Source organism: Euleptes europaea, chromosome 1, assembly GCF_029931775.1.
Source record: "Euleptes europaea isolate rEulEur1 chromosome 1, rEulEur1.hap1, whole genome shotgun sequence".
Classification (NCBI taxonomy): Eukaryota; Metazoa; Chordata; class Lepidosauria; order Squamata; family Sphaerodactylidae; genus Euleptes; species Euleptes europaea.
The window spans coordinates 31,678,560-31,698,782 of NC_079312.1; the positions used below are offsets into that span (position 1 = coordinate 31,678,560).

General features: G+C 45.3%; 2 protein-coding genes across 2 annotated transcripts; both read left to right on the forward strand.

The window, feature by feature from the left end:
- The first annotated feature begins 8,487 nt into the window (after positions 1 to 8,487).
- RPP14 (ribonuclease P/MRP subunit p14) lies at positions 8,488 to 14,638 on the forward strand. The gene is made up of 5 exons (XM_056863754.1): positions 8,488 to 8,595; positions 8,718 to 8,802; positions 10,183 to 10,259; positions 11,362 to 11,440; positions 14,551 to 14,638. The coding sequence occupies exons 1-5, from the start codon at positions 8,498 to 8,500 to the stop codon at positions 14,605 to 14,607; spliced, it is 396 nt and encodes a 131-aa protein (XP_056719732.1). The 5' UTR covers positions 8,488 to 8,497; the 3' UTR covers positions 14,608 to 14,638.
- Positions 14,639 to 14,658: 20 nt separating this feature from the next.
- Positions 14,659 to 15,185, forward strand: HTD2 (hydroxyacyl-thioester dehydratase type 2). The gene has a single exon (XM_056863765.1). It carries the CDS (start codon positions 14,659 to 14,661, stop codon positions 15,181 to 15,183), a length of 525 nt encoding a protein of 174 aa, XP_056719743.1. The 3' UTR covers positions 15,184 to 15,185.
- Positions 15,186 to 20,223: the final 5,038 nt, after the last annotated feature.

A 20,223-nucleotide genomic window follows, 5' to 3' on the forward strand; every position in this document is an offset into this window, starting at 1 on the left:
AACTCCATTTTTCATTTTGCTTGCAATGCCATTTTCTGCCATTAGATAGCTGCAATATATCTCCTTCCCAAACCTTAACGACTCTGACTTTCACCAAAAATCTAGCATTCCACTCTTTCTTAATCCAGTTTTCCAGACTGGGTTTTAGGTTTAAACGAAGCTTTTTCTCCCTGTTTACCAATAACCTGTAATAAAAAAGCTGCAATTTGTCTGAAACTTTATTCCTTGAATGGTGCAAAACACAAAAGAATTGCTACAGACCTCCACTTTTATATGATTGTTTTCTCTCCATTTGATCCAGTGCACTAGGATATAACAATTATATTTCTTTCTTTCACCACGTAATCCTGAAGAGGGCCCCCAAAGTGCCTCAGGAGACACCGTGACCCCTTCAGCAGCATAAGTGCCACTTGTGCCATCCAGATGGACACCTAAACCACTGCAGAGACAAATATGCTGCTGTTGGGGAGCCACGCAACAGCGCAAGCCATGGGCACTGGAGCAGCATCACCGGCAGCATTTTTCCAGCACAAGTGCTGGTGCCAAAGGGGGCATTCCCAGGGCGTTCCTGGGGGCAGAGCTGACTTTAGGCAACTTCTAAAACCCTTTTTGCCCCAGGAATGGCCCCTTTAGCCGGTGTGGACTTGCACCAGTAAAGAGGCAAATATAGTCCCGTGAAATTCTCTGGAGGAGTTTCACGTGGAGTTATAGAGATTACCTTTTTGACTTGTATTTTAGGCCCTGCAAGCCACTCAGGAGGACTTGCATTCATAGGGTCGCCATGAGTCGGAAGCGACTTGACGGCACTTAACACACACACACAGAAGCCGCTCAGGAGGCAGAGCAGTGCCACCACCCCTGGGTGCCCTCCAACTAGGGCTGCTGAAAAAAAAAATTCGGTACAATTCGGATCCGGCAAAATTTGGCCCGATTTGATCCGGGAAATGCCGAAGTCCGAACTCCCCCTCTTCGGTTCCGTGGAATCCGGCGCGATATTTGAGTACAGGGAAAAAATTCGGCCGAATAACCCACCCCCTTCCCTGGGCTCCCGGGAAAGTGGGCGGCTGGCTCTTTGAACTGCTCCACGCTGCCATGGCTGGCAAAGCCCCCCCGCCCGCCCGCTTTCCCAGGAGCCTCACAAACTAACATCCTGTGTATTAATTGCTAAGCTGTACAGCAGATGATTTGGAACACTTTGCACTAGTAGGTTCTAAATCTTAGAATCATAGAGTTGTAAGGGATCACCAGGGTCATCTAGTCCAACCTCCTGCACAATGCAGAAAATTCACAACTACTTCCCCCCACACCCCCAGTAACTCCTACTCCATGTCCAGAAGATGGCCAAGATGCCCTCCCTCTCATCATTTGCCCTGGCAGTGCAGAGCAATTTAAAGACCCACCGCCCGGTTTCCTGGTAGTCCCTGGAAGGGGGGGTCTGTAAACTGCTCCGTGTTGCCTGCCCAGGCAGCGCAGAGCAGTTTAAAGACACCCCCCGCCCGGTTTCCCGAGAGTCCCTGGAAGGGGGCGGGGGTCCTTTAAACTGCTCCGTGCTGCCAGCTCAGGCAGTGTGGAGCAGTTTGAAGACACACCGCCCGCTTTCCCAGGACTCTCGAGAAAGTGGGCGGTGGGTCTTTAAAGCCGAGAAAAGGCAGGTTCGGGGAACACCGAACCTGCCGAATTTATTCGGCGATCGCCCGAACTCACTGAATTCGGCTCGTCGTTTTCCCACCTTTTTTTGAATTCAGTTCGTCCCGAACTGAAAACTGCCGAATCGGGGGAAATTCGGCTGTTTTTTGGTTCAGGACGAACCGAATCGACAGCCCTACCTCCAACTACCCCCGTACAGTAGAAAAGAGCAAGAATCCAGTAGCACCTTAAAGACTAACAAAATTTCAGCTCACAAAAGCTGCCAGAAATTTTCAACTCACGAAAGCTGCCAGACATTTTGTTAGTCTTTAAGGTGCTACTGGACTCTTGCTCTTTTCTATGGCTGCAGGCAGACTAACATGGCTACCCATGGTGATCTACCCCCCTTCAGGATTGCCCTGCCGATCTATTTAGCACATAGGATTTAAAAAACCAAAACACCAACAAAAAATGATTTAAAACAAAAAAGAGAGCTACCAGACTTAACATTAAGAATACATATTACATAGTTTGATGTTTGTATGTATAAATTTTGGAATACTTTTAGTTTCTAAAAATAGTCTAAAATTGGATTGATCCCGAAGGGGAACAACTACAATCTGGTATCACTGCTAAGAAAGGGAAAGAACAGAACTACCCGATAATGTCCTCAAATGTTAACTGATCAAATTAGCATGGGCTTCGCTTGCTGCTGAGATGAATTTGGCAAAAGCCAAAGTAGTCCACCTGACATTTCCAGAGAAAAGATTTAAAAAGGTGAAACACCAGAATGAGCAGGAGGTGTTACAAGGAACAGAGTGATCAGATAAACTCTCAGTCTGCAGTAAAGTTTGCATGAAAAAGAAATGCAATGAATTTTAGGAGACCTGCAGTCCACAAGTTTTGTCCTATGGGGTGAAAAGAACATTTACCAAATAGATCGACAATTGGTAGGGAATTGAAATAGGCCAAGAACACAAAAGCAGTGAAACTGTAAGAAAATATGAGTACTTATTGCCAGAAAAGGTGATGATGGCAGGAGACCCAGGTGAAATGGAAAGCAAATACATTTTAACATTTAACATCAGACGTAAGGTGTGGCCAATCCAATACTTGCGCCAGCTTTTCACCAGGGGTGCAGGCTCTATTAAGTCGTAAAGCAGCAATGCTTGCCCAACAATTTTGGCATCCACTAACTTGCTCTAGGCACCAATAAAAGAATCAGAATGAAGTAGGTCTAATAGGAGAGGATGAAGAATTTATAAAAGTAAAAATAATCTAAAATCCATGGCAGTAAACTAGGCTAGCTGCTTCATACATGAAGAGGCCACAAATCTGGGGTTTCTGAACAAAGCACAAAGAAATTAAAGATTTTATAACTTCCATGTAGGGGCCAAAAGTTTGAATCCATAAACAAACTCCATATAAAAGATAGACTGCAGTTTTCGTTTTGAATATGTGCAAGGCTGAGGGAATATATTGTCTACCGCCTACAACCTATAACTCATCTTCACAATATCCCTCAATAAGGATCTAAATGAAACGGGAGGATGGGAAGCCTAAGAGAAATGTTTCTTCAGTCACTTGATAGCCATCATTAACCTGGGGTGGTCTGTGCCTTCCAGGAGCCTCTCTGTCTACTCCCTTGTATTAGGATCCCTCTTTGCCATCGGCGGGAGGTTTTTGGGGTGGAACCTTAGGAGGGCGGGGTTTGGAGAGGGGAGGGACTTCAATGCCATAGTGTCCAATGGCCAAAGCGGCCATTTTCTCCAGGTGAAGCGATCTCTATCAGCTGGAGATCACTTGTAATAGCAGGAGATCTCCAGAAAGTACCTGGAGGTTGGCAACCTTACCTTGTATGCATGCTCCTGCGAGACAAAAGCTGATGGAGAAAAAGCTTTTGGCAGCATGCCACTGCCCTGTCCCCAGTTTACCGCAGCAAGTTTTGTCTCACAGGAGTAAGCATTGGAAGGAGAGGACAGAGAGATTCCAGGAAGGCACCACCCCAAGCTAACACTGGGCAGGAAGCCTCTGGGGGAAATGTTTCCCTCTTCCTATTGTAAAATGGTAGTAGTGGTGGGATTTGGCTTGCTTCCCAAACTGTCTCTAAATTCTGTGAACAAACTGTTGGATCATCACAAGGATCAGACATGCACCTGGGAGCAGCTTCAGACTCCCTTCCTCCCCAGACCATGTCTGCACAAAGGCCAGTCACTCAGCCAATTGCTGAAAGCATGAGCAGCAAAACACACCCCTCCAAGACACAGTCTTGGTCCCACCAGCTATGACCCACTTTCCTATTTCAAGTTGCCAACTTAAAACTGAGTGGTATTTATTTCCACGTAAACATAGCAGCAGACTGCGGGCCTTGTTTGCTATCCTTCTCCAGGGCAAGATTTAAAAGTTGCCTGATGCGCTACAGCCTTCCTTCCTACACTCTAAGCTGCTGTGGAACTATCCAGCATCTTCAACCCGGCTGCAATGACCAGGCAAAGGGGGGGGGGAGGGAAACTCAGGCAGTAGATTTGAGCCTGAGCCCATTGGCTGGCCCGCACTGACATCCACCCGTGGGCTCTCATAGAATCATAGAGTTGGAAGGGACCACCAGGGTCATCTAGTCCAACCCCCTGCACAATGCAGGAAATTCACAACTACCTCCCCCCCACACCCCCAATGACCCACTACTCCATGCCCAGAAGATGCCTTCCCTCTCATCATCTGCCTAAAGTCATAGAATCAGCATTGCTGACAGATGGCCATCTAACCTCTGCTTAAAAACCTCCTGGGAAGGAGAGTTCACCACCTCCCGAGGAAGCCTGTTCCACTGAGGAACCTCTCTAACTGTTAGAAAGTTCTTCCTAATGTTTAAAATGAAACTCTTTTGATTTAATTTCAACCCGTTGGTTTTGGGGCAACAGAAAACGACTCGGCACCACCCTCTTTATGACAGCCCTTCAAGTACTTGAAGATGGTTATCATATCACCCCTCAGTCTTCTCCTCTCCAGGCTAAACATACCCAGCCAGTGGCGGACCTACATTTTTGGGGCCCTGAAGCTTGAACTGTTATGGGGTCCCCTTCGTAACCAGCAACAACAGGGCAACATCCAGCAAGGTCCAAAGGGCCTTGCTGCCCTTGCAAGGACCTTGAGGCCCAAATGGTGGAGACCACAGTGGTGGGATGGAGTCCTTGAAAATGGGCCATACAGTGATAGAATAAAACTACAGAACTATTAAGCCGTGCATCAACAAAGGATTCAAGGATCCAGCTGCCAAAATGTAGGCTATGAATAGATTCTGGTGAGCTCAATGAGCCCATTCAGCTGGGGGTTCGGGCGCTGCAAGCCCCTGAGAAAATTTTGAAATTTGACCAATTACAGGGGCATTTTCAGGCCATATGAAATGGGTATTAGAGCATATTCTAAAGTCAGTATTAAGTACTTCAACCCATTGGCTTATGATTCTATCGCTAAAAAACTTCGATTTTGTTGAGAAATCCACTCATTAAAAAAAGTTGCTTCAGGGCCCCCCTCTGGGATTAGGGGCCCTGAAGATTAAGCTTCATTAGCTTCACAGTAGATCCGCCTCTGTACCCAGCTCCTTCAACCTTTCCTCATAGGACTTGGTCTCCAGACCCCTCCCCATCTCTAGCTGCCAGTCAGGCACTCCATTACTACTCTTATTACCTCTGCAATGCAGTTTGGGGATGGAAGGGTCCGCGGCATATGAAAAGCTTGTCATACAGGGGATGCACTAAAACGACTGTCCATTGGCTTTAGTTCATCCCCTGCAAGAACCTTGCAAGTTCAGCTGGTGTTGTGTATTTAGGAACATCTGGTGCACAGCAGCATCCTTTTGCATTTTCCTCCTTTTCTGTTGGCTGTTCAAGATCTCCAGCAGGCAAGAAAACACTCACACACACGCTGCAGAAATGGGAGTCCTGCTTAAATTACCCCTCCCGCCCCAATGAACGCGCCTTCTAATTCATTCTGCAAACTCTCTGGCCGTTTGTGCACGGGAGGTTTGGCCTGGGGTTTGCCGCTCTCGAGATGCACATTTCCCCCCATCCAAATTCTCCAAAAATCAAAAACAAGCCCCCCATTGAGAGTTCTGAGAACTCGGATGGGGAAATTGTGCATCTCGAGAGCGGCAAACCCCAGGCCAAACCTCCCGTGCATATGTAACCCTGCCAATGTTGCGGGCTTTAGGACCCAGGGGGGCTCACTGAGCACGGGCAGTTAGGCAGGTTACTGACTGCAACCGCAGCGGCCTCTGCGTCGCTTTTCCATCCAGCTTGGAAAGTCCAAGTTTTACTTGCCGCTAGAGGGCGCTGCCTCTGAGCAGCCCTTGTGGCGGACTCGGGAACTGCCATTGGACAGGAGAGGAACAAGCGCGTTGATTGGCTGGCGTGGTCTGCGGAAGTTCCGCCCGGCCGTTGCCTTTGGCGTGGGGCGGCTTCAGTGCGCACGCGCGGTCCGGGTGTCGTTGCGGCGGTCAAAGTGTTGTGTGTACGTGCGAGTAGGACGCGTGTTATCGCCGGGACGTGTTTTCGTCTCCCTCTTGAAGTTTGGTTGCCAGAGGCAGATTCTGAGCTTGCATGTGGGAAGAATCTCGATTTGGGTGGGTGGGTCCATCGCCTCCCATCGCCTCCCATCCTCACCTTTGGGTTAGTTAATGCGTGTGCCTTAAAACCAAACCAACGCTCATTCAGAAGAAACGAGAGAGAAAGAGGAGGCCGCTCTTGTTTGGAAAAGAAGTAAAATAACGACTCCTCTCTTTCTCTCTCTTCCCCCCCCCCCCAGGTTGCCTAGCAGTGGCATTCTTCGTTTCAGAGGTCTCCAGTAAGGAGGTGTCGATTGCCAGGTTTGTCATTGTTTTTTCTTGCTTTGTTTCCCACCACCCTTAGGGCGGCAGAAATGTGCTTCAACTCTTAGCCGAGCTGTTAATTCACAGTGGGTCGCCGTGTTAGTCTGTCTGCAGTAGTAGAAAAGGGCCAGAGCCCACTAGCCCCTTCAAGACTAACAAAAATATTTTCTGGCAGGGTAGGAGCTTTCCTGAGCCGTGGCTCACGAAAGCTCCTACCCTGCCAGAAAATATTTTTCTACTTTTCTACTGCTGAGCTATTAACATACTGGATGGACTTTGGCAAGCCATTTTAGCCCCTTTAAGACACTGGAATTAAACATACCATGAACCTGCCCCCTCTCCCCCCCCCACACACACTCTAGATATACTCAGTTGGCGTATTGTGTGGAGAAGTGTAGCATGTCTATTTCCCCTGCATGTGTAGCTTTCAGTGTGTGTAAACTGACCAGCTGCTTTTTTTTCAGGTCCTGGTGTACTGAGGTTCATGTGTACTGAGGTGGTATGCACATGGTAACATTGCCTTTCTTGGCACAACATGGAGAGTGGTGATCCAGTTTGGTCTAGTAGTTAATGTTTCTGATTTGGACTGGGGATACAGGTTCCTATCCCCACTCAGCCATGAAGCATCCTGTGTAACTTTGGGCCAGTCCTCTCAGTCTGATGTACTTCGCAGAGTTGTGAGAATAAAATAGAGGAGGATAAAGGTTAGATAAGCTGGATCAGCTACTCTGCATTCACTGGAGGAGAGGTGGGTTAAAATGTGATATGCAGATAGATCCAAAGTTTCTTTGGATTACACAGCGATCTTTCCACTTTCTTCACAACAGGGGACAAAAGTAAAGAGACAACAGGATCTCCCCCAAAAGAAAATTCAGGGAGAAGTGTGACAGTAGAGCAGGAGTTGCTGGGGTGGGGTATTGTATATAAACATCCAGATGAGTTATCCTTTACTGCAATTAAAAGCCTTTTATGTGGGAGTCAGTTTCAGAGGGTACATGAAAGGAGGGAGAGGGAAGGAGGGAGGATCTGGAAGAAGAGCCGCTTAAAAAAGAAAAGGCAAGCTAGGGGGCAAGAGAAAAGGAAACGGGGGCGGGGGGGGGATGAAAAGCCCAAGTCTTAGAAAAAGTCTTCCTTCTAAATGAAAACAGAAATGAAGTGGCACCTTTAAAGCTGACCAAGTTTATTCTAGCATGAACTTCTATGAGCTAGAGGGTGGGGTGGGGGGAACAGAAGTACCTATTGTTCTCGTCATCGTTCTGTTTTCTGTATATGAGGTCACAGTCTCTACCTTTAAGGAGTCTCAAAGTGGCTTACAATCGCCTCCCCCTCCCCACAACAAACACCTTGTTAGGTAGGTGGGGCTGAGAGAGTTCTAAGAGCACTGTGACTAGCCCAAGGTCACCCCACAGGCATCATGTGGAGGAGTGGGGAATTGAACCCGGTTCTCCAGATTAGAATCTGCTGTTCTTAACCATTACACAACCCACACACAGAAACATATATATCTATAGCTAGATATAGATATACATCTGCCTGGCCAATATGTCTGGATAGTTGTGCCATCTTTGGATTTTGTTTTAATTGGGTTTTATTATAAGTTTTAATATTGTTGGTATAATTTTAAATAATGTAACTCGCCATGAGCCGGCTTTGGCCAGGGCGGGCTAGAAATAACAAAAATAAACAAATATATTCACATTTATTCATTTTCAAGGTTACTTTTTAAATAAGTTTATTTTAAACATTTGTGTGATTTTTTTGTACTGTATGAATTATAGACATTTTGGCCTCACTGAGAGAGCCTACTGTTTCCCCCCTCTATATCTATCTGTGTGTAAGTAATCTGGCAGCTGAGGATATACTTAATGTATCTGGATTTCAAAGTGCCACAAGGTGCTTGTTTCATACAATCGGACTGATAGTTCACTGTAACAAGAATTTATGATTATGAATGCAGGCGATGAGTCATAATGGGCCATTTACCTTTTTTAGGTTTTCCTTGCTAGTATGATTGAATCTGGAGATGGCGAGGGCTCCAAGCCTCCTTCCTACGAAAGAATAGTACTTAAGAATGCTTCCGAATACTACTATCTGAAGATCCATTTGTAAGTTCAGACTCCCTGTCTTTCTTATTTCCCTTCCACCTTTGAATAAATTTTTGTCCAGCATGTTTCTTGTATGGCAGCTGGGATATTCTAACAAGGCTTGATACAAAAATAATTTTCAGGGAATTCCAAGAAGTGGGCCTTAGCCTGAATGCTGTCGAATTCAAACAACTTATTATCTCCGCTCTGAAACGGCTGCATGGCGAGGTATGTTGTTAATTGACTTTTGACGACATTTTGACTGTCCTTTGCATTTCTTAAATTATTTACACAAACTGGGCATCTGTGAGGAATTCTCCCCCCCCCCCGGAGGGGTGATATTTCAGGATTCTCTTCCCTATATACCCAGAACCCCCTGTCCAGGATTCCATAAGCTTCCCAGAGCGTGGGCAGGATAATTTCCCTTCCCATCTCCCCACCTTCACTTCCTGTCAACATTAAGCCATTGTAAAACTGTAGGCTTTTATTCTTCTGTTGTATTGAATCATTCTTTTAAATCTGGAACTTTTGTTAAATCTTGTTGTAACTTTTGTTATACTGGTAAAAGACCGCAATAAATGTTATGAACACTTCCTGTCAACATTCTGTGCCTCCTGAAGCATTATTAGCCCTTGTCTGGCTGTTTCTGGGATTGTCCCTACTGCCCCCCCCCCCCCGCTAGTCAATGTATAAAGTTGGCTTTTTCTATGTACCTGGGGAGTCTGCCAAGTGGCCTGTTTTTAAAAATTATTTTCATAATCCGCATGAGCCACCCAGATGTAGCAGTGCTCAGTTAGGCAGTGGGGTGAAGAGTCCCTCGTTTATGTTTAATTGGATCTTCCACACAGGAGATTGGCAGCAGTCCTGCAAAGTTCCATTATTGCTTGCCTCCCTACCCCCATCCCACTCTTTCGTTTTTGTATTATCTGTTAAGTGAGGGATGTGGAGTGTTGGCTGTCCGCAAGTCTTGCAATGGCCCCTTATACTTCAAAATGAGCACCATCTGCTGAATTTACAAATTCTGTGGATGTTTTATAGGGCTGGAAATTATTGATTTATTTTATTGCTGATTTTATTGTATTTATTGTATCCAGTGCGTGGTATGTCATGTTGTGAGCTGCCCTGAACCCCGGCTGCAGCCGGGGAGTGAGGGCAGAGTATAAAACGAAATAAATGCATGTGCCATTACTTCTGGCCCTTTAAGCCTCAGGGGGAGGAGGAGAGAGAGTGAGAACAGAGTGTGAGCATATATTTGCATCTGGCATAGTCTGGTAATGCTCTTTGCCTCAGCTTGGCATTCCTAGTTGTACCTGCCATGTTAAAGGGCTGGGCCTGTGCAGCGATGGCAAGAGAAACACCTGGAGAGATGCAAGGGAGGCTAGCGCATGCCATTTAGGCACACGGGCAGTCCACCTCCCATGAAATAACCCTATCCAGTAAGCTTAAGCTAAACAACAGCCTGGTAATGAAAATGCTGATCTCTCTCCATTCTTATAGAAGACCTTTTAGAAAAGAGAAGACAATTGAACTTGCCAGGCGGGTTTTCTCTTTACTCTTGTGTTGCATGAGTTAAAGCAGTTGCTTACAGGAAATGTCATTGTTGTTTAGGTTGGTGCAGCCCTGCCCGTGGATGTGCTGTCGTATGAAGAAAAAAACTTATTTGCCATACTTCGAGTCCCTATCACGTAAGATGCTCAAAATATATACTCTGACAGGTGCCGAAATAGATTTTTTTCCTTATTGGACTAGAGAAGAAGAGGAGTTGGTTTTTATATGCTGAGTTTCTCTACCTATTTAAGGAGAATCAAACAGGCTTACAATCTCTTTCCCTCCCCCTCCCCACAACAGACACCCTGTGAGGTAGGTGGGGCTGAGTAAGCTCAGAGAACTGTGACTAGCCCAGCTGGCTTCATGTGTAGGAGCAGGGAAACCAACCTGGTTCACCGGATTAGAGTGCTGCTTATGTGGAGGAGTGGGGAGTCAAACCCAGTTCTCCAGATTAGAGTCCACCGCTCTTCAAGATGCCATATACTTGGTTGATGTGGACTATTGTTCTCACTTGGGTGTGTAAGGCCACCTTGTGGTGGTTTAGTGCATGGCTACTCTTTTGGACCTTGTTGGCATGCTGGTCCTAGGAAGGGAGAACTGGGAAAAAAACACCTGGTGTTATTAACTATGTTAACAAACAAGCGCAATTCCTGAGGCAGCTTTCAGACTTCCAACAATCAAACCCTTGGATGGTTCTAGACCTCTTAAAAAGATGGTTGGAAAATAAATTATATCAGGTCAGGATTAACTTCAGCCCCCACAACTAGGCTTGTTGAATTGGTTCTGGCCCTTTGTGTATTGGACTTTTCCTAAACATGAGGCTTTGTATCTTGCCTTTCAGGGACCTCAGGTGTTTCCTGTATGATCACACAATCTTATGTGACCAGACCCTTAGTTTGCCTTCTTTTAAACTTATTTACTTTATTTATACCCTGCTGTTCTCTCCAGTGGGTACCAAAAGCATCCTTCGTTGTTCTCCTTTCCTCCATTTTATCCTCACAACAACCCCGTGAGGTAGGTTAGGCTGAGAGTGATTGGTCCAAGGTCACCCAGTAAGCTTCCATGGCAGAGTGGGGATTCAAACTTGGGTCCCCCAGATCCTAGACTGATACTCTTGACTACTGCACTCTGCTGGCTCTTCATATACTTTGTCTACTTCATACAGTAACCTTCTTTGTTTTTCATGAGAACTTTTGGGTAGAGTTTTCACTTATGTATGCAATTCTGTTGTTTGCTCAGTGGCCTGGTAAAGCTGTGGAGTGCATTGACCCTGCTCGATTCCTACCAGAACAGAAAGTGTGCTTTCAGAGTCACACAGGTAAGACTTAAACTATGCAGTGACATTACTCCAGATCCTGGGGCCACTTAAAAACATAGGTGCCGTACATGGTCCCTACAGTGAATGAGTGTTATTTGCTTGTGGGCAGCTAAGTCTACCCAATTAATGCTGCTTCCATTAAGAAATGGCTAAAATTCACTTTGACCCTTACATTTGTGATTTTGTTATGTTGTTGAAGTCTCAAACCCCTGAATCCTGGTGGGTCATTTGGATATTTTTATTTACGTAATTTGAGTCCGCCTTTCTCACAGGGATTAAAGGCAGATTGCACATGAATGCATGAAACTGCCTTATACTGAATCAGACCCTTGGTCCATCAAAGTCAGTATTGTCTACTCAGACAGCATTTCTCCAAGGTCTCAGGTAGGGGTCTTTCACATCACCTACTTGCCTAGTCCTTTTAACTGGAGATGCCGGGGATTGAACTTGGGACCTTCTGCATGCCAAGCAGATGCTTTACCACTGAGCATCTGTTTGGCATGCAGAAGGTCCCAGGTTCAATCCCCGGCTTCTCCAGTTAAAGGGTCTAGGCAAGTAGGTAATGTGAAAGACCCCTTCCTGAGACCCTGGAGAGGTGCTGCCGGTTTGAGTAGGCAATACTGACTTGGATGGACCAACGGTCTGATTCAGTATAAGGCAGCTTCATGTGTTTATTACACATAGTGAGTCAGTACAACCAACAGAATGGGACGTTCACTAACCAATGCCGTTAGCATATTAGAAGTCTGGAGCCAGCAGAAAGAAACCGAAACATAGCATAAGTATTAACATTAAGTGGTGCAGAAGTAATAGGATCCAACCCACATAATAGGATCCTACTATACACAGCATTATAGCCCACAAGTCCCTATAATTTAATCAAGTAAGTTCGTGAGCCATTTTGTACGGGGCAGCCTTTTTACCTGCGCAGAAAAGCCCTCTTGAAGAGTTCAGTTTTGCATAGTTTGCAAAAGGCCAGGAGAGTGGAAGCTTTCCTTCCCTCCTCAGGCAGGTCGTTCCACAAGGCGGGATAGTGTGTGAATAATTATTAATCAGAATTTTTTTCATGCTGCATGTTTAGTGATGGTTTTGTGTCTCCAGTACACTTGACCTGTGTTAAATATCCTTTTTTTAAGAGGCGATGGTAGTTTCCCTGAGCTCTTTTAAATGGTAGCAATTGGCAGAGACATGTTGGTCTTCCTAAATGTTTATTTATTACATTTTTATCTGCCCCTTTCTCTAAGGAGCTCTGGGCAGCATACATCGGCCTCCCCTCCTTTTACCCTCATGATATCCCTGTAAGGTAACTTAGGCCACAAGAGAGTGGCCCAAGTTCACCCAGTGAGTTTTCATGGCACAGTGGAGGTTTGAGCCTGGGCTTCCCGCATCCTAGCTCAACACTGTACACCAAGCTGATGGTTGGAAAAACAGCACCTCTGTATGTTTGGCAGAGGTGTCCTTTGCTCTTGGATGATGCAACCTTGTTACTTCTGTTCTGGTCACTCATAAATGTCGAGCTCGGTGTGGACTACTTTGCTGCTTGTGGGGCTCAATTCAGATCACGCAAACGAAACCAGAGTGTGACATAACACAAATATGGTTAAATGTCAGACTTGTGTGCTTCTTCCCTCCCATGCTTTATACTGAGATTGAAAAGAGAACACTTGCCCGAACAAAAGATGCCCTTTACTAAGTCGGTTTGGGGAGCACATAGACCCCAAAGTAAGTTAAATCAATTAAAAAAAAAAAAACTTTGGAAGTTTCATTGAGTATTGACACCAGCTGCAAAGAAGAAGAGAGAATTGTATTCTCCTTTGTCAGTGAACGAATAGAATAGCAGTGAGGGCACCAGGGGAAACTTTTTTTAATGGAGTCTTTCCCCCCAGTTCCTCTCTCTCTCTATTCCTTTCTGTTTCTTCTTCAGGGCACTTGAGTTAAAGTGACCCCAGCAATTGTCTGTCTGTGCTACAACTGAAAAAAAAAAAAGTGGAGGGGGCACGAAACACCAATTGGCAGAATTATAGTTGAGGAATACATGGAATATGAAATTGTAGAAGACTGACAACCAAGTCTTATCAACAGTCGTCCGTCCGTCCCCTCTTCTTAGGGTCACTTTGACTTCACTGTCTGGTAAAGGGCCTGCATTGGAACATTATGACCAAGTCGATTTATTGAATGCTTCCATTTTCAATCTTGTGGCGTCTTGCAAGGGATGAAAGGATGGAATGCGTGAGAATGCGTAAACCATTAGCCAGGTTTGTGCTCATCACAAATAAACTCTGATTTGAGCGTGACGTGGATTGAGCCTGGATACATATGTACAAACTGTTCCCCCCCCTTGTATATTCTTGGTTTTGCTCTGCATACAAATTACTATGTCAGCAGGTCACCAGTAACTGATTTTAGTTGAAACCTTCCGCTTCACCAGTGAGCAAAAAAAGGGTCTGTCTTTCTCCTTTCCCCATCACAGTTATTGAAATGCTTCCTTCAGCTTGGCTTTTGAGGCACTAGCTCAAGGGTCCCCCAGCGTGGTGTCCATGGGCGCCATAGTGCCTGCCAACACCTTTTCTGGTACCCACCAAATGTTTTTAGGACGTGGGTGGGGCCAGATAGGGCTTTTGCCTAGCAAAGCTTCTGCTTGACTATTGGAGATTTGATTGGCTGTGCAGATTTTTTTAAAATGTTGCTTTGGCAGCAGCTGCCACCACAGTACAAGGATCTGCGCTGTGTTACTGAGTTCAGCTGTGGCAATCATTTTGTGGCTGGCTCCGCCTCCTGTGGCAGCCATTTTGTTACTGCACCTACCATGCTATGTCAGAATTTCAAACCTGCCTGCAGGCTCTAAAAGGTTGGGGACCTCTGCACTAGCTCCTAGTCTAACAGCGCCATCCTAAGCAGAGCTACACCCTTCATCAAAGTCAATGGGCTTAGAAAAGCATAACTCTTGTTTAGGATTGCACTGTAAGTTTGGTCCTCAAGAAAATTAGTACCCTTTCATTTCATTTGATTCATGTTGCTCAGATTTTGCTGTGTGTAGAAGATACTGGTGTGACTATTAATAACTTCCTTTTTTATATTGCTGTGGCCTTTTTGTTTTCTCCTCTTCCCAGACCTCTCCATTCCTTCTAGCATTAGCTGGGAACAGCAGAGAGCTTGTGCTGGACTGAACACACAGGAAACACAAGTGACAGGATTTGTGAAGAACCGAGCCGTCCACGATGCCGATGGTCCTGTCAAAGTGCAGAATCTTTGGGGCAAGCGTCCATGGAATATTCCCGACAAAGGCAAAAGTCGCCGTGCCGTTCCTCACGCAGCCCTGCATTCTGCGGTTACACCTCCAAGCGGGAGACAAGGCCGAACTAACAAAGGCTTTCACGCAACAAGATGTTCTCACCTTTTCTGACTTAACAGGGGACACAAACCGATTACACTTGGATGAAGAATACGCAAAGGGGACCAGGTTTGGAAGAACGGTGGTACACGGTGTTCTGATCAACGGACTTATCTCTGCTGTACTGGGCACGAAAATGCCAGGCCATGGCTGCATCTTTCTGTCTCAGGAAATTGCTTTTCCAGCCCCTCTATATGTTGGAGAAGAGGTCTTGGCGGCAGCAGAAGTGAAGAGACTGAGGAGAGGGCTTGCATATATTTCAGTGTCATGTACAGTTACCAAAAGTGGCAAGACGGTTATGGAGGGTATGGTTAAAGTTATGGTGCCGGAAGATCAGAACTCCAAGTCCTGACCATGTACCTCCGCAGCAAGAGTCGGTAATAGTTTGCATTTAATTATTCTTGAGGACAGAACTTACTCCCAGTTTTATGCCAATGTGGCTTAAGACTGAAGAAATCCACAAGGCAAAAAAATGATAAATGGATCCTATACTTACCTAGCTGTAATTACGTTATTTTGTGCGGTCTTCGCTCATCTCAAACATTTTTGAAGTCCAGAATCAACTGATATCTAAATTAGTTGGGAATTCAGAAGAGTTAGCAGTAAAATAATGTTTTGGCACTGGCCTCTGGTTCAAAAGGCCAGCTTGAGAAGGACACACCTTTGATTAGTCAGTGTCTTTTGATGAGATACAGTTGGATCTTGAATAGTGTTTCTGCTGGCGCAAGGACTTCTGTCCATGGGGTGTGGTTTTCCTTCCTTCCACAGGAGTCTGAAATACCCCCAGAGATCCTGTTCCTGGGAGACAGGGATCCCCCAAGAACAAGATTTTGGGAAGCATTTTGGGCTGCCACAGAAGAGAGGAGGTGGGGAAAAATCACGCTGTTTGAATGCAAAAGTCTTTGTGCCTACAGGAATACTAATAGGGGTGCAAGCCATACAAGCCTGCAGTTCAGGTAGAAATGACGAATGTAAAGTGGTTGGTTTCAGGAGGGTAGCTGTGTTAGTCTTCAGTAGAAGAGCTGGGTTCGAGTTCAGTAGCACGTTATGTTACGTGAATTAGAGGGGCCTCCTGTTATTATGGGGGGAAATTGGCTATAGAAACTCTCGAATCAATGTGAGAGGTTAGTTCCGGGACTTTTAAGCTAACTTCTACGGGGACGAGCGCATCAGTGGAAAGAATCTCCAATGAGGAAATGTTTAATAAAACCTGTTGCTGTTTTATAAAACAACAATTTTTAAATACACCCACAGTAAGCGGTACAAATACACACAGGACCTATGGGATAGGGGGAAGTTATAGTTACCGATCAGAGGCGGAGGATGTCCAGAGAGGCAGATGCGTGATGGTGAAAAACGACCCAGCGCTTCTTACCAAGAAGGAGCCATACAGTCGCATGGGATGCACGTTTCCAGATCCAGAAAATGGACATAACTTTCCATTGTTAGAGGGGTAATATTTATACCCCAAAGAGGAGTTGGAGGTATGGTTTAGTACCCCCGGCAATGCCTGGCAATAGCCTGTCATTGACAGTGGACAAAAGGTTTGATTGCTTCCTGATCAAATTAATCTTTGAGAGAGAAAGGAATGGCGTTTGGAGAAATGGCTGCTTCCTTGAGCCCAAGCACACTTAAGGAAAAGTAGATGAAGGGAGATGGCTTGGGAGATCTTTTCCCAGGAAACAGTGAGGTGACTCAGAAGGGTTCAGCTGTCCCTAATTTACAACTAAGAAGAGATTAGCTGGACATCTGGCTATGATAAGGGAGTTTTCTGGGCTTATCAACTGCAGGGGAAAATGACTTTAACAAATCTTGATGGACTCAGGATTTTCCATGGTCCTTTGGTGCGCACCTGGCATTAGGCTGGGGGAGCAATTAGACATGCTTGGGTCCTGTTCACCTCACCAGGGTGTGCCAGGGAACCTAGGGCTGGCAGGTGACCCTAACAGTTAGAGGCCAACAAAACTCAGAGTTGAAGTGGTTAAAATGGCTTGAACTGGGCTTATTTACTGTCCACTGATAATGACAGTATATAAGATCAGTCTGAGTGCCAGTGTGGTGTAGTGCTTAGGAGCGGTGGACTCTAATTTGGAGAACCAGGTTTGATTCCCCGCTCCTCCATGTGAAGCCTGCTGGGTGACCTTGGGCTAGTCACAGTTCTCTCCAAAAGCTCTCAGCCCCACCTACCTCACAAGGTGTCTGTTGTGAGGGGAAGGTGATTGTAAGCTGCTTTGAGACTCCTTAAAGGTAGAGAAAAGTGTGGTATACAAACCAACTCTTCTTCATACTGTGCTGGATCAATCGTTCCTCTTACACAGCATTTGGTTAACAGAGTGGCCGGCCAGATGCCTCAGGGAGGTTTGCAAGGAGGGGAGGCTGGCGAGCCCCCCCACCCCGTTCAAGCTCCTGTTAAGCACCAGCATCTGATAATTAAAAGTGTGTTCATCTAACTTCCCCCTTCAGCCATTTATGGCCCTGGTTATTGCCACATCGTGTGGACTAGGTTTATCATGCATTTTGTAAAGTTTTACTTCCTTATCTTAATCCTGTTGACCATTACTATCGGTGCATGACCCTGGCTATTACGTTGGTGAGAGTGTGAATAATTTCCCCTGAACATCCAAAGTAGGTTTTATAAACCTAAGAACTGTGCCCTGTAAGGGGTTTTTATTCCTCTTTTTTATTGCCTTCATCAGAGTATAGAGATGCATTCACACATGGTTGACAACTACCTGGACCAAACAAAGTCCTGTCCCTTTGATACTGCATGGTCCAAGCCTATGCAGTATTTTAATCTAATATTTCTCTGTAACTGCCACCACAAAGATGGGGCACCCAAGTAGTCCTTAAAGTACTGCAAATATAGAATCATAAAGTTGGAAGGGACCACCAGGGTCATCTAGTTCAACCCCCTGCACAATGCAGGAAATCCGAGCTACCTCCCCCTCACACACACACACCCATACTTCATGCCCAGAAGATGGCCACGGTGCCCTCCCTCTCATGATCTGCCTAAGGTCATAGAATTCCCATAGAATATGGGGAGGATCTGTTTAATGGACAATGCTATTTAGGCAGGATGAACTTACTGTGCTTTCCCCTTGCTCATCTGCACAAGAAGCACTTGGCAAGGAAGTGTGTGATTAGGGTTGCCACAGGTCTGGGTATGTCCTGTCCCTCTAATGGAGGCTCAGTGTGTATAGATGGGCAGTTGAAGGTTTTCATGCCATGGAAGTAAATAACACCCCATTAAGTCTCTATCAAAGGGACAAGACTTTTTTTTTGTCTGGTCCAGATAGTCGTCAACCCTGTGTGTGACCTAGCAATCTCAACAGGCTCTTCAGTATAAAATAGGTGCAAAACTGGTTCATTTATCTGCGGTTCTTGGGAAATAAAAGTGAGTTGTGGGTTAACAATAGCAAACTAAAAGATTACCGTACTTAGATGCCTCTTCACTGCTCAGCTTAGGTGGTAATACTGAGGAGGGCTCAAATCTAATCTAATCCAAAAGGCCTTTGTTTCAAGACATTTCACTAGGTCTAAGATAGCTCTTTCCCATCTATGTAACCCTCAAGTAACAGCACCAAAAGAGAGAGCTCCCAGTATGGTGTCACTGGCCACCAAGATCAAGTTAATTCATGCCATCATATTCCCTATTACTATGTTTGGGTATAAAAGCTGGACAATTAAGAAAGCTGATAGGAAGAAAGTAGATTCCTTTGAAATGTGGTGTTGGAGGAGAGTGTTACGGATACTGTGGACTGCAAAAAAAAAAAAATCCGTGGGTTATAGATCAAATCAAACCTGAACTGACCCTGGAAGCTAAGGTGACTAAACTGAGGCTATCATACTTTGGTCACATTATGAGAAGACAAGAGTCACTGGAAAAGACTATCATGCTAGGAAAAGTTGAGGGTGGCAGGAAAAGAGGAAGATCCAACAGGAGATGGATTGACTCAATAAAGGAAGCGACAGTCTCAATTTGCAAGATCAGAGCAAGAATGTCAAAGATAGGACATTTTGGAGGACATTGATTCATAGGGTCGCCATGAGTCGGTGGCACTTAACACACACACGGTAACAAGATCCAGACCACATTCCGTTCTGGACTAATGACAACTGTGAGACCAGAATAACCTCTCTCGGATCTGGTGAAGGGAGCTTTGTTTCTCAAGAGTTTATACCCCCAAAATCTTGTTGGTCTCTAAGGTGCTGTTGGACTTGAATTTAGCTGTTTTACTGCAGACCAACATGGCTCCCTTCTGAAACTATAAATAACATCCTGGGCCAGTGCTGAAAAACCCTCTGGTGGTTTTAATAAACATTAGTACTGAAATTCGGAAACTGGGAATTCCAGGAAGGATAGAATTGCAAAAGTTACTCTTTCTTGGGCTAGTCTGGTCAGCTTCCTCAAAAATATATCAAGTTGATTGAATTTCCATTAAGTTGGCACAGCAGAGAGCGGGAAGAGCGAAGCTCCTGTTTTCTGGGTTACCCGCAATGTAATCCTCAGCGAAGTTGCACCTTTCTAAGACCACTGAAACCAGTGAGCTTAGAATGGGGCAACTCTGATCAGGATAGTATTGCAAGTAGGACAGACTAACTCTGCTAACTCCCAATATACAGGCAACTCTGTGAGTGGAACAGAGTGATGCGTTCATGTCCTGCTTGGTTAAATCGCAAATCCTCTGGTCTTTTAAGGTGTCACTCAAAGCCATGTGAAAGTCCAATATGTGCACTTCTAAGTTGCTTTAATAGCGGCATGAAGGCTACTCACATCTTTTTGCTCCTGAATAGCCTCTTTGATTTCTGTCTTTCTGAAAGTGCGTGAATGAGAGAGAAGGAAAAGGAGCATGTGCTGAAACAAGCGTGCTTCCCATTCCGCAGCTCATGAGAAGGAAGCTTTGTAAAGCATCAGGTCAGTTGATCACTTGTTCACCAGTCATGTGAAAGTGTTGTATAATGTGGAGAAATGTGAAGACTATCCACGTGGTCTACCAATGTCAGAAGCTGGATAAATAATAATAAGAGTTGGTTTTTATATGCCGATTTTCTCTTTTAAGGAGAATGTAACAGAGCTTTGGGTGCCTAATTATTTATCATATGCCACCTCTCCAGGGACCTGCTCAAGATGACTCAGAAAGTGACTACAATGCAATAAAATAATAAAAACAGCCATCTAGGAAATAATAATACAACAAACCATAAACATTCAACAACCTAAAGTGATATTCATCAGACAGGCTAGAAGCAGACCATTAAAAATAGCAAGCAAGAAAGATGGCACTCCTTAGTTAAGAACCTGAGTTTAAAGTGTTCCGGTATGGTGCCTAAAAGACAGTAAACATTAATAAATGTATTGTGGTATAAGCTTTTGTGAACCAGAGCCCAC